The sequence below is a fragment of the Petaurus breviceps genome, unplaced genomic scaffold, assembly GCF_028583685.1.
Source record: "Petaurus breviceps papuanus isolate PSGF00001 unplaced genomic scaffold, PetGlider_PUasm1.0 37, whole genome shotgun sequence".
In the NCBI taxonomy this organism is placed as follows: Eukaryota; Metazoa; Chordata; class Mammalia; order Diprotodontia; family Petauridae; genus Petaurus; species Petaurus breviceps.
Window position 1 is genome coordinate 35,841,452 of NW_027186296.1, and position 13,332 is coordinate 35,854,783.

The window sequence follows — 13,332 nt, forward strand, 5'->3', positions numbered from 1 at the left end:
CTCTCTCTCTCTCTCTCTCTCTCTCTCTCTCTCTCTCTCTCTCTCTCTCATTTACTTTGCTGTCCAGAGGAGGGATGGAGGCAGCAAAAAAAATGGGCAACACCTTGCAGCATACACTGACTAATTAAAATTTTGTCAATTTTTTAAAAACCACATCACTCTTCACTTTTGCCCTGATCCCTGCTCCCTACCTATTCAGTTACAGTAATTCCTTAAGTTCATCTCTGAAGGAGCTGTGATTTGCATTACTGGAGGGAATACTCAGACCAATATCACTAGAGAGTATTTTGAAGTAGTTAGATACTATTCAACTATAGGCTACAACTTAAAATTAGATTTAAAGTGATAAGTAAGCAGAAGAATTCTTGAGGAAAGGGATTTTCATTTTTGTTTTTATATTTTCAGGGTCCAGCTATTTGTTTTTAAAAGCATGTGTTTAACAAATGTGGTATTATCTTTTGCTGTTTTCATTTTTAATGCTATCACCCCATGTCTGTGTTTTACAAGTCCTTTCCTCTTTCTTCTCCCCTTTTGCTGACCACAGCTTTTTGTCAGCTTGGCATTCATCAGCTGTAACTTGGGGAGACAGCCAAGGCTTTGCTAACCTACTTATGTTTTCTAAAAAGAAAGATCTTAGAGATGGGGAATAGGGGATAGGGAAGAGTCATTTTATAAGATTAGGATCCAGAAGACATTAGAAAAAGTGGTAAATTAAAAATCACAACATAAGGGTAGAGAGCTGGAAGGGAACTGGGTGTATTTAAGTACAATACTCTCATTTTATAGATGAGGAAACTGAGACTCTCACCTTCTCCCACCAGATAAAAAGATTTGCTGAAAGTTACATAAAAATAAATGTCAGAGCTAGGAAATGAACTCAGGTCTTCCGATTCTAAATGCGGAGTGCTGGACCTGAAGTCAGAAAGATTTGGGTTCAAATTCCACTTTGGACACTCACCAACTCTGTGACCCTAAGCAATTTATACAACCTCTCTATTCCTCAGTTTCCTTATCCATGAACTGGAGAAAATAATAGAACTTAACTCACAGTGCTGGTATGAGGATCAAATGAGATAATTTGCAAACCTGAAAGGTACTATATAAAGTGTGAGCTATTATAATTATTCTCTATAACTAGGTTAGTCACAAAGGCAAGGGGAAAAGCACACATTTTAAAAGACAGTAAAGCTATAAAAAGATCAGGGCAAAAGTGAAGAGTGGTGTGATTTTTTAAAAAATTGACAAGTTTTTAATTAGTAGATGTATGCTGCAGGGTGTTGCCCATTTTTTTGCTGCCTTCATTCTTCCTCTGGACAGCAAAGTAAACATGAAAGGGGCCTTGTGTGGCCCCACTGCACAAAATGAGACTTACGGAGTAGGAGAATAGTGAAAGTAGTGAAGTTCAAGAGGAGAATGTGCACCTGTTTTTTTCAATGTGGATCTTTGCTTCTCCTTTTCTGTCTTTTATTAAATTTTAATCTATTAAATTTTATTTAATCTATTAAATTTTAGACTGCTAAAAGCACTATCATATTACTCACACTTAGAAGAGGAAATGAAACATTTTTATTTTCACCTAAAATCTGGATATAAAGAATTCCAAATTCATGGCAAACACACTCCACCAAAATATGTTGATTATTAGCTCCTTAACAGCATTAGCCGTTAAGGCAAGAAAGTTCCCCTCACCCTGGGCAGTTCACACCAATAATTAGAGAGAAAAAAGTAAAGCTGTGAATTACAATGAACTAAGAGGAAATAACTGTCCATGTTGGATTAAAGGATTTAAGTTGTCAGTTTGATGTATAATGAATGTGAAAATCAGCCATTTAATTAAATAGTACATGGTATAATCACTTTGTTATGCTTTAAACTGCTTAAGTTATCAGAGCACCTTCTATCTAGCAATTGTTTAACATTACCCCACCCCATGTAAGACACTCTTATCTAAATTTTTTCCAAATCTGAAATTCGGAATTCATACAATGTTTGCTTATCCATCTAAATCCCATTAGTAAATAGCTAGGAATTAAAACAGCTTTGTGAAAACAGAACAGGAAAATTGTTTATAATTACAAAGACCAAATTTCTACATATGGTTTGAAGAATTACTAACAAATTAAAACACACACATACACACACATCACAGGACTACAGATTTAGAGATGAAAGGAGCTTTAGAGGTCATCTAATCAAGTCAAGTCAACAGCATTTATTATTATGTGCCAGGCACTGTGCTAAAGAAAGCTGAAAAACCCAACATCTCTGCTGAGGAAACTGAGGCTCAGAGAGGGTAAATACATGATAATGATAATAATATATCTCTATACTAATATATCAAAAGCATGGGATTTCATTGGTGCAGGAATTCCCTTGTTATCAATGGAGACAAAACCCCATCTATAATTTATAATCTTACAGATCTGCCTGAAGCTCAAGGCAGTTTAGGTGCTTGTCTTTTACTATATCAATGTCATTAAAGTGGAAATTTGAACCTAGGTTTATTTCTTTGTGAATGAGGATTTCCTCATTCCTTCAGAATGAAGTAGTTACTTGTGTACAAACTGGCTCATTTTGTAATCAGTAGCTACAAATTGTCTAGTTGTAAAAACATTTTCCATCTCTAAAATAAATCAAACAAACAAACAAAAGGAACCATTTTTCTTTTTAAAAATTTGGAAAATACACTGGATTTTAGTACATAGGAAAAAGTGATCTTGCTAGGTATCAATTGAAGTTCCGCAGGGCTACCTAGGGGCTGGAAGGATATTATGTGACTGACATTTGTAAGTAATGGACTTGGCATAGAAGGGAGGAAAGGACAAGAGCAGAGGAGGGACAAAGAAATTCCCAAGCAGCATACTGGCCTCCTCTCCTATCAAGGGCTATAGAGAAGGAACGCTAAGGGCCAGAGTGCAGAGAAGGCAGGAGGCTTACTATAAAGAGAGCATCGCCCAAGCATCACAAGGTGAAAGCCAAATACTCACTGCTACTGCAATTCTTCCCAGGACATGCTCTGGAATTTTCCTATACACATCCAAAGATCCCCCTGCAGAAATAAACAAATGTAGTTATTTAATACAAACAACAGTATGGCAAAGATTGCACTGGGACAGTTTTTTTTTTTTTGTACTTTCCCTTGCCCCCATGTTACACACTAAATATCCACAGTTAAATTGGTTTTTAGCCCAATTTGCTTTGTGATGGGCATAAATTTTACATCTGCAATTAAGTGACCCACATTTGCACTTAGCCATCTGAGAGCACAATTAGTCACTTTCACCTTACTCCCAAGAGGGTGATTACATGTGTGTTAAAACTGTGTCAGGAAAAAAAAGAAACCTAGTCAAGGCTGGGTTCAAAACATGGCCATTGTGGAAATTTTAAAAATGACAGAATAAGGGTTATACAGTACTGTATATCAATTTCCTCAAATGTAAAACTATGGTAAGAGTGTTCCTATAGGATCACAGATCTAGAACAGAAAGGGCCCTCAAAAGTCATTTAGTCCAATACTCTTGTTTTAGAGATGAGGAAACTGAGGTCTGAGGAAGTTAAGTGCCTTGCCTTAGGTTACACAGGGAGTATAAGAGGCTATATTTGAACCCAGATCCTATGACTCCAGAATAAATGCTCTCTGTCTGCCATAATGACAAAAAGGTTTACCAGGAGCACCATAAATATAAAAATGTTCTAAGAACAATAATCACAGTGTTTGAATAAAAAGCAATGTGATTTAAAGTCACAAATGACCCAACTAAAAACCTAAAGACTTTATTATTTTAGGAAGCCATACAGTAATTACAAAGATGGTGCCACTGCTCAAAATCTGTTTTCAACTATACTTTGGACTGCCTTGAGAACCTGTCTCCGGCCACACAAATTGTTCTATAGTATTTTTGTGTACAGATTCCATTTATTTGGCCCAAAATGACACTCTTCCATTGAACTGAATGAGGTTTTGATTAAATCAGTTACTCTTCAGGGGTGGCCAGGTAGCACAGAGAGTAAGAGCACCAGCTCCAGTGTTGGGATGACTTGGGGATCGAATCCAGGCTCAGACGCTTAGCACCATACCCAGAAATAACTGTGTAACCCTGAGCAAGTTACTTAACCCCGATTGCTTAAAAAAAAAATCAGTTACTCTTCAAAGGTCAAAATTTGATATGATTGATCATACTCAAAAGAATGTGTGACACTCTCTATAGAAAGGTGGAAGACTTTGGGTGAGGAACACTCCATACACTATGAGTTAAGTACTTTGTGCTGATGATTTCATTCACCTGTATTTTTGTTTTGATTTAAGCAATAAAGGGTCATTGAAAATGGTGATATATCACGAAGTAGCTATGGTATAAAAACAAAATGCATCAATACAACTTCATTTATTTATTTTAAGCAATTGGGGTTAAGTAACTTGCTCAAGGTTACACGGCCAGGTGTTTCTGGGTGGGTGCTAAGTGTCTGAGCCTGGATTCAATCCCCAGGTCATCCCTACACTGGGGCAGGTGCTCTTACTCACTGTGCTACCTGGCCGCCCCATCAATACAACTTTTAAAAAAAAAGAACATGTGACAATCTCTAAAGACAATTTCAAAGTTAGAGCCTAAAAATGTTTGGAATAATGGTAACATCACTGGAAGATATGTAGAGTCTTCTCAGGTGACTACTTTGAAAAAGATATTACTCATTGGGAGATACGCGTTCTGGTATATTTGTGGGGTTTTTTTTCAAAGTCTCAGGACTTTACTGTTATTAGGAATTACATCAAGTACCCTCTTATTAATAATATGAATTATATTTTAACATATAGAAAAAATAAATAATCAGGTACATTTGTTGGTAGTCAAATATGGCAGTATGAGAGAACTGGCTCCTTGTATATGTAAGGAATAGATTATATCCGATTTCTTCCTGGCTTGAAAATTTCTACACCTGGAAACCTCAAACTAAAAATGTCTAAAATGAGAATTTATTTTTCTCCCTAAGCATATCTTCTCCTAAATTCTCTATTTCTATGAATCATGCAACCATCCTCTCAGTCACCTGGTTCTTAACCTTAGAACCATCTTTGGATGTATGATATGAGGGAAAGGGAAGTTGGCAAATCCTATTATTTCTACCTCTAAAATCTCTTTCACACCTGGCTCTTTTTTTCCTAATCCCATTGCAACCACCACAGTTCCTGCCCTCATCTTTTCTCCTAGAGGTTTGCAGTAACCTCCTAATTGGTATTACTGCCTTAAAGAATCACTGAATCTTTTATTTGGATGCAATACCAGAAGACATCTAGTTCAGCCTATACCTGAACAAGAATGTTCTCTGTAATATACCTGACAAGGGGCCATCCAGCATTTTTGAAGGCCCATTACCAGCTAGGCTGCCCACTTCCCTTTCAGAGAGATCTGATTTTTGGTAAATCTTTCATTACAAGTCACTTCTTTGCAATTCTACTTAAAGCTCCTAGTTCTGTCTCTAAGGGCAAATCAAAACAAGTCTAGGTCCTTTTTCTACATAATAGCCCTTCTAAAAAATGAAGACAGCTCTCATGTTCTCTCCCATATGTCTCCTTTCTCCCACAGCCCCCACATTCTCAGGGCTTCTCTTCTACAGGCTAACCCCACCCCAATTCCTTCAGTCACTACTCATAAGGCATGATTTCAAGACCCTTCACCAAAGGACCTTCCTATTCCTATCAAAATCCTTCCTAAAAGAGCACCTGGAAAAGAAATCTAAGCCATTATAATCTATCACAGCTATAGTACATAGTACAATACAAACCTTAAAAGCTGTTAAGTGGCTAGGAGCCCTAGAATTTATTCACAAACACTTAATTCTGGCTAGGAAACCAATCTTTCCAATATATTCTCTTTCAATTCAAGTCAACAAGCAATTATTAAGTGCTTAATATTTTTGATGTATTAGTGCTAAATGCTGGAGATACAAAGACAAAAAGAGCCCCTATCTTTAAGGAACCTACAGTCTAATGGGAGACAAAATGTAAAGATATGAGCAGAAACAAGGTATATATATATATATATATACTGGATGCATTGGGGGACCAGGAGAAACTTCTTGGAGAAGGTGGGATTTTAGCTGGGACCTGAAGGAAGCCAGGGAAGCTAGGTGGCAAAGAAGCAGAGGGCAGCATTTTAGGCATGAAGAACAGCCAGAGAAAATATGAGTCAGGAGATGGAATGTTTTATGTGAGGAAAAACAAGGAAGCCAATGATAATGGATTATAGAGTATGTGGAGGGGAATAAGGTATAAAAAGACTGGAAAGGGAAGAGGAGGCCAGGTTATGAAGGATCAAACAGAAGACTTTATATTTGATTCTGGAGGTAATGGGGAGTCATTAAGAGTTTACTTAATATGGAAGTGACATGGTCAGACTTGTGCCTCAGGAAAATCAATTTGATAGCTGAGTGGGAGATGGACTGGGTTGAGGAAAGAAGAGGAAGGGAGATCAACCAGAAGGCTATTATAATAGTCTAGATGTGAAATGATAAGAGCCTACTCCAGATTTATGGCAGTGTCCTAGGAAAGATGGGGACATATGCAAGAGATACTACAAAGGTAGACCTGGTAACAGATTGGATATGTAGGGTGTGTGAGGAGCTGCGACCTCAACAAAAATAGGTAGACTAGGAAAATGAGGGTTGGGGTGGGGTTCAGGGAGAGAATAATGAGTTGAGTTTTGGATAGGCTGAGTTGAAGTCGTCTGTGGGACAGCCAATTCATGATGTCCAAAAGGTAGTTGGAGATGTGAGCCTGGCAGCCAGGAGAGGTTAAGGCTGAATAAATCAATCTGAGAATCATCTCTATAGGACATGATAACTGAATCCATGGGAGTGGATGAGATCAGCAAGAGATATAGAGGAAGAAGAGAAAGGTATCCAGAACACAGTTTTGAGGACCACCCACGGTAAGCAGATGTGACCTGGATGCATATCCTTGTAACAAAGAAGGCTGAGAAGGAGCAGTCTGATAGGTAGATAGAAGGAGAAGCAGGAGAAACTGAAATCACAAAAACATATAAAGATAAGAGAATCCAAGAGAAGAAGTTGGTTGACAGTGTCAAAGGCTGCAGAGAGGTCAAAAGGAATGAGGACTAAAAAAGGTAATTGGATTTGACAAACTGGTAACTCTGGAGAAAGCAGTTTCAGTTGAGTAATAAGGAGGGAAGCCCAACAAACAAGAGTTTAGAAGAGAGTGAGAGAAGTGGAGAGAGTGACTGCAAGGGACCTTTAGACACAAAAGGGAAGCGAGAAATACAATGTAGCTAGTGAGGTTGGATGGAACAAGTTGGGGGTTTTAAGGGTTTTTTTGAAGATGACAGCAATGAATTTGTCATACTCCTGCCTGGGTAATTTTCATAACACATGGTTATGGTCATGTAACTCCTTTCCTCAAGAACCTTCAGAGGCTCCTCATTTGGAAATCGAAAGAAAATTTAAGTTGAATTTTTCTGTATAACTAAGATTACTTCTTAAATACAAAGGTTTACTTTCTGAGTATGAATTTTCATATGTGGAGTTTTCTCAAAGCCAGGTACATATTTACTTGGTTTATCCATTAGAAATAATTTCATTTAATTCAAAATCAGTAGCAAAAGTGAAAAACAAAATAGTTTTTCTAGTCTCCCCTCCCCCAAACTGATCTTTAAAATCCTGGGTAGGTATTTTCCCTGTGTAAAGCAGATGGTGAAAAATATATCATTGTCAATATCCTGGTCACTTGTTTGCAGTAAATTTTGACAAAGAGCTAGAAAATTATATTGTGGTTAAAAAAGTACACTGGCTATAAATGCTAAAGGAAGACAGTAAGAGGAAAAAGGCAACTCTGATAACTTAAACCATCTTTATTTACTAAAACAATATTTGTATTGCAGATATAAAAAAAAATGAAAATAAGACAGAAAACCAAATTATACCCTCATTGCCTTTTAGGGGAAATGGCAGATGCAAAGATAAAAAGTCTTAAGAAGAAAAAGCTTTTGCATCATTTTTGTGCCTTCCAAAAATGCTAACAAATATAGATGAGGTGTCCAGTCCTTTATTAACTAAAGTGAGCTCCTGTCTGCTAACACACCATGGTCTGGCTCTGTGCAATATTGGGATTTGCACTGTCTTTGATATACTAATTACAAACAAAAGTCAGAGGCAAAGCTTAAGACTTCACTGGTATGGGTACTCCTTCCACTGACAGAGATCACAGTATTTCCACACCTTAGCATATCAAATTCACGAGTATACACACACACACACACACACACACACACATATAGGGTAGTTTTCAGACAACAGAAACATAATCCATTTGGGGTTTGGTAGGATCTGCCAAAACTTACACTCTATTGACACAGTCCTAAAGAAATTAGTCATCATCATGTGAGGAGGAGGAGGAGAAGGAGGAGGCCTTTAGAGGAGGTCAGAGGTGATAATATGATTTAAATGGATATGGCATATTTATTCAAGGACATAGGATGAAATAAGAACCAACAGTTTTCAACTGAATATCTTAAGTCTACCCTGTAAAAAAAGGAGAATGGACATGAATTACAAAAGTCCAACAGACTTCAAGCAGCATGAAGTGAAAATCTCAATGAATGCTAATTTGAACTAGAAGTTTTGGTTCACATTGGCACTATTTAAGGGCTTCAGATTTCAATTCACTCTAGTCATGGTCCCCATTCTCCCTCCTCCCTTTCAGACAGAATTGAATATTCTATTCCTGGGTGGAATTCTTAGAATCACATGATGTGCTAGAGAAGTTCCAACTTAGAGTTGGAACAAAACTTAGAGGTCAACTGTCATTTTTTAGATGAAGAAACTGAGGCTCAAGGAAGTTAAATGCCTTGTGTAAGGTTCAATGAGTCAGTACCAGAATGTGGACTAAGGACTTTTCTAATTTTAGCCTGGTGCTATTTTAACAACATCTTATTTCCCTGTGAATACATATTTTTGTAGGTTTTTTTTTCAAATTCCACTGCTATGCAACCTTACTGTTAAGCAAATATGCAAGGCTAATTTTTAATCTGGGTATCGAATGCATTTATAAACCCAATGCCCCAATGCATAATTAGTTCAGCTGGTCTGATCATAAAGCTGACAGGACCAAAGACACTGGGTTTGATCCCCAAAGGCCAGTGAGTTTCAGTCTATTCCATGGTCACAGTTCCTCCTAGACAGTCACCTTAAAAGATTATCCCCAGTCAGTTATGTTACAGACACATGGCAGTGGTGACAAGAGGCACACAACTAGAGTAGGTAGATGGATCTGAAATGTTGATCATCACTACTGGAGAAGTGGCTAAAGTACCATCATCTTCTTATAATGAGAATCTCACCTTACATTTTGTAGCCCCATAGTGTCTACTATATAGAGTACTTTATGTTCTTCCATGCCTGGCATCCTCTTCCTCCTCCCTTCTGTCTTCAGAAGCCTCAGTTTTTTTTAAAGCTTACCTGAGATGCTGCCACCTCTAGCAAGCCTTTCTTGATATTTCTAATTCTGAGAACTCTCTCTCTCCCTTACTCAAACTGTCTTGTACTGATGTGTGTATATGTTATATTCCTTTTGTAAAACGTAATGTACTTTTAAGTCTTTGTATTTCCAATACCTATCATAGTACTTTACCTACAATAGATGTTTATTAAATAAATGCTAAATTTAACTGAGTTACACATGATAGTAGGCACTAAATAAACATACTGAATTAATAAAAATACTATATTCTTAATATCAACCATTCATACAGTGCTTTAAAATTTACAAAACACTTCATAAATATCTTCTCCTTTTATCCTCACAGCAACCCTGGCAGGTAGGTGTTATTATAATCTCTGTTTTATACCTGAGGAAACTGAATCTGAGAGAAGTTAAGTGACTTGCCCAGAGTCACACAGAATCTGAAGCCAAATTTGAACTCAGCTCTTCCTGACTCCAGGTACAGCACTCCATCTACTATGTCACTTAGCTGCTTCTATTACTATTGTTGTTGTTACATGAAACAAATCACTTAATTTTAAATGAAAGCAATTAATTACAGTTGTAATCTTATTGCAAGTTTAAATTTTGTACTTCTAAGTAAAAACTTTAGAGAAGGCTTCGATTATATACTGCTGGATCTGTGAATTTTTTAGTGTGGGGGCTCATTCAGCTCAACAAGTGGCAACCACTCCAAGCCTTTTCACGTTATACTAAATTCTTTTCCAAAATTCACTACAGGAAAACCAGCCTGTATTAGAAGTCTTCCTGTTTTTTGTTTAATATTTAAAAATTATAAATACAAAAAACAAAGGGTAAAATCTTAACCATTAATACTTAACAAGGAAGAACCAAACAATAACAAATATGAAGACAAGCATTTTTGTCCCTCGTTCCTTCCAGGCCTGTCAAAAGTTCTACCACCTTTGGCCCTGTTTCTCTTCCCTCTTTACTTGCCGTTTTTTTTTTTTAGAACAGAACTGTTTTCACTCTGTAGACAGTTCTGGTTTGGCTTTATATCCCTTCAAACAGGTTTTTTCCATCTGTCTTTTCACTATTTCAATGACTCAGAGGTATCAATTATAAGGTTGCTGTCCATTCTGCTGCTTTTCCTTCTTTCTATTTACTATCTTTCCTTTTCCAGTCAAACACTTCTATGATGAGATCTCCAAAGTCACTTCTGCATGTCATTACTAATAACACCCTGCAACCTCCTTTTATCCACCTTTTTTTTTAATCCACCCTTTTGATTATCTTTCAGGTTACTAGTAATTCTGATGCTTTCAAGATCATGGTGGTCTGTGATTTATAGTCAGAAATAGGAGCATATTAGTATTTTTTTAAAATGGGCTTTTGTGACAGCAAGCATTAGGTATCACTGAAAGAATGAGGCAATTTCCTAAATATGATCCAGTCTAATCTCCTCTTCCTATGAAATTCTGTACCCATCTCATTGTCAGTGCAGAGTCTTTCTAAGCATCTATCTACTAAACTTAATAGGTTACACATCACAGTCTGGTCAATATGTATTATTCATCCATTTTGGTTTTCAAGTGTGGATGGTTAAAACAATCTCCTTTGCACTGCTATGAAACTCGCTGAAAAGGTCTTAGAAGTATTCAAGAACTCAATGCAGCTGATTATCAACTGTGAAGACAAGTATTTTGGAAAACTTCACTACCAATAGGAAAACTTTTGTTTTGAATGTACAGGACACTTACCAAGACACTGGAGATTGCCTGATGTAAGCAGATGTCTCCTTCTTTTAAACTTTACTTAATGTCAAAACTCAGCAGATGGTCGGACATTTTCTTAGTAATCATATCTATCAGCCATGTATAATTTTAACATGTGCATATGAGATTTTTTTTGAGGAGGTCCTTCAAGGCTGTACTTTATTCTACTGAGTTAAATACTTTTGAAATATCAATAAATAATAATTTATTAATAATAATAAATAAATGGGGGGCAGAGCCAAGATGGTGGAATAGAAGCACGACCTTCCCGCGGCTGGCTTCCACCTTCCTCAATCCATGTAAAAAGGGGACTGTAAACAAACTTTGGAGCTGCAGAACCCACAAAATGACACAGAGAGGCTAATCTCCCATGGAGGACAGCCCAGCAGGCGGCAGGAATCCAGTGCAGCGCTCTGGGAGCTGAGCCCAGCACCAGCTGAGGCTTTAGCCCCAGGGCGGGCCTGACCAGCCACAGCCAGAGGGACTCTAGAACAGGCAGTTTCCAGATTTATCAACACATAGATGCAAAGGACAAGGTGAGAGGCCAGTGCAGTCTGGATTTTGGGACCAGTTAGTGGGAGTGTGTGGCTTTTACCCCTGGGGCAAGAAGCTGCTGAGCCGCTGGCACAGCCAGCCAGCACCATGTGGCAGCTTCAGCTCCTGGCCTGCAGAGTGTAGGGGGACCAAGCACCAGTCTGAGGGGTAATCGCTCTTGCTTTAACCTGCTTGGATCTGGATTGCAGTCTAGGGTGGAGGTCCTGGGGTGTGTGTCCAGCTTGCCAGAGTGTGTGAGACCTCAGAGAGGGCACCCATCTAATACCTCAGGCAGCTGAGAAAACCCCAGCGTTTGGGACGAAAGCTCCCCTGTCTGGTGGCAGAGTACTACTGTGGAAAAAAGCCCAAAAGTCAAGTAATTGAGTGGCAAAATGAGCAGCCAAAAGAAACAAAGCAGACAGAAGATTCCAACATTACACTCCTATTTTGGGGACAAGAAGGAGCAAGGCATGGAACAGGAGGAAAACAGTGAAGTCAGAACTCCTGCACCAAAAGCTTCAAAGGAAAATACGAGCTGGTTACAGGCCATAGACGACCTTAAGAAGCAGATAAGAGAAGTAGAGGAAAAATTGGGAAGAGAAATGAGAACAATGCAAGAAAACTATGAAATGAGAGTCAACAGCCTGACTGAGGAAAATAATACCTTAAAAAACAGACTGACTCAAATGGCAAAGGAGCCTCAAAAAGGCAATGAGGAGAAGAATGCCTTAAAAAGCCAAATTTGCCAGATGGAAAAAAGAATCTCAAAAGCTCAATGAGGAGAATCATTGCTTCAGAATTAGATTGGAGCAAATGGAAGCTAATGACTTTATGAGAAATCAAGATGCTGTTAAACAGATTCAAACAAATGAAAGAATAGAAGGCAATGTGAAATATCTCATGGGAAAAACCACTGACCTGGAAAATAGATCCAAGAGAGATAATTTAAAAATTATTGGACTACCTGAAAGCCATGACCAAAGTAAGAACCTAGAAAGCATCCTCCAGGAAGTTCTCAAAGAAAACTGCCCTGATGTTTTAGAACCACAGGGCAAAATACAGGTTGAAAGAATCACCTCCTGAAAAAGATCCCAAAACTGCTAGGAATATTATAGCCAGGTTCCGGAATACCCAGATTAAAGAGAGACTATTACAAGCAGCCAGGAAGAAACAATTTGAATATTGTGGAAACACAATCAGGATAACCCAGGATCTGGCAGCTTCTACACTGAGGGATCGAAGGGCTTGGAATGTGATATTCCAGAGGTCAAGGGAGCTGGGATTAAAACCAAGAGTCACCTATCCAGCAAAACTGAGTATCATGTTTCAGGGGAAAATATGGTCATTCAGTGGAATAGAGGACTTTCAAGCATTCTTGCTGAAAAAAAAAAAACCAACAGAGTTGAACAGAAAATTTGACATTCAGATACAAGAAGCAAGAGAAGCATGAGAAGGTAAACAGGGAAAAGAAATCATAAGGAACTTATCAAAGTTGAACTATTAACATTCCTACAAGGGAAAACAGTAATTGTAACTTATGAAACTTTTCTCAGTAGTTGAAGGGATTAGAAA

At 37.9% G+C, this 13,332-nt stretch overlaps 1 protein-coding gene across 1 annotated transcript in view; it reads right to left on the reverse strand.

The window, feature by feature from the left end:
- MAP2K5 (mitogen-activated protein kinase kinase 5) overlaps nt 1-13,332 on the reverse strand; it is a 292,027-nt gene that overhangs the window by 147,716 nt on the left and 130,979 nt on the right. The window contains exon 11 of the mRNA XM_069097384.1: nt 2,988-3,049. Coding sequence (XP_068953485.1) covers nt 2,988-3,049 — 62 coding nt within the window. The remainder of the gene's footprint in view (nt 1-2,987; nt 3,050-13,332) is intronic.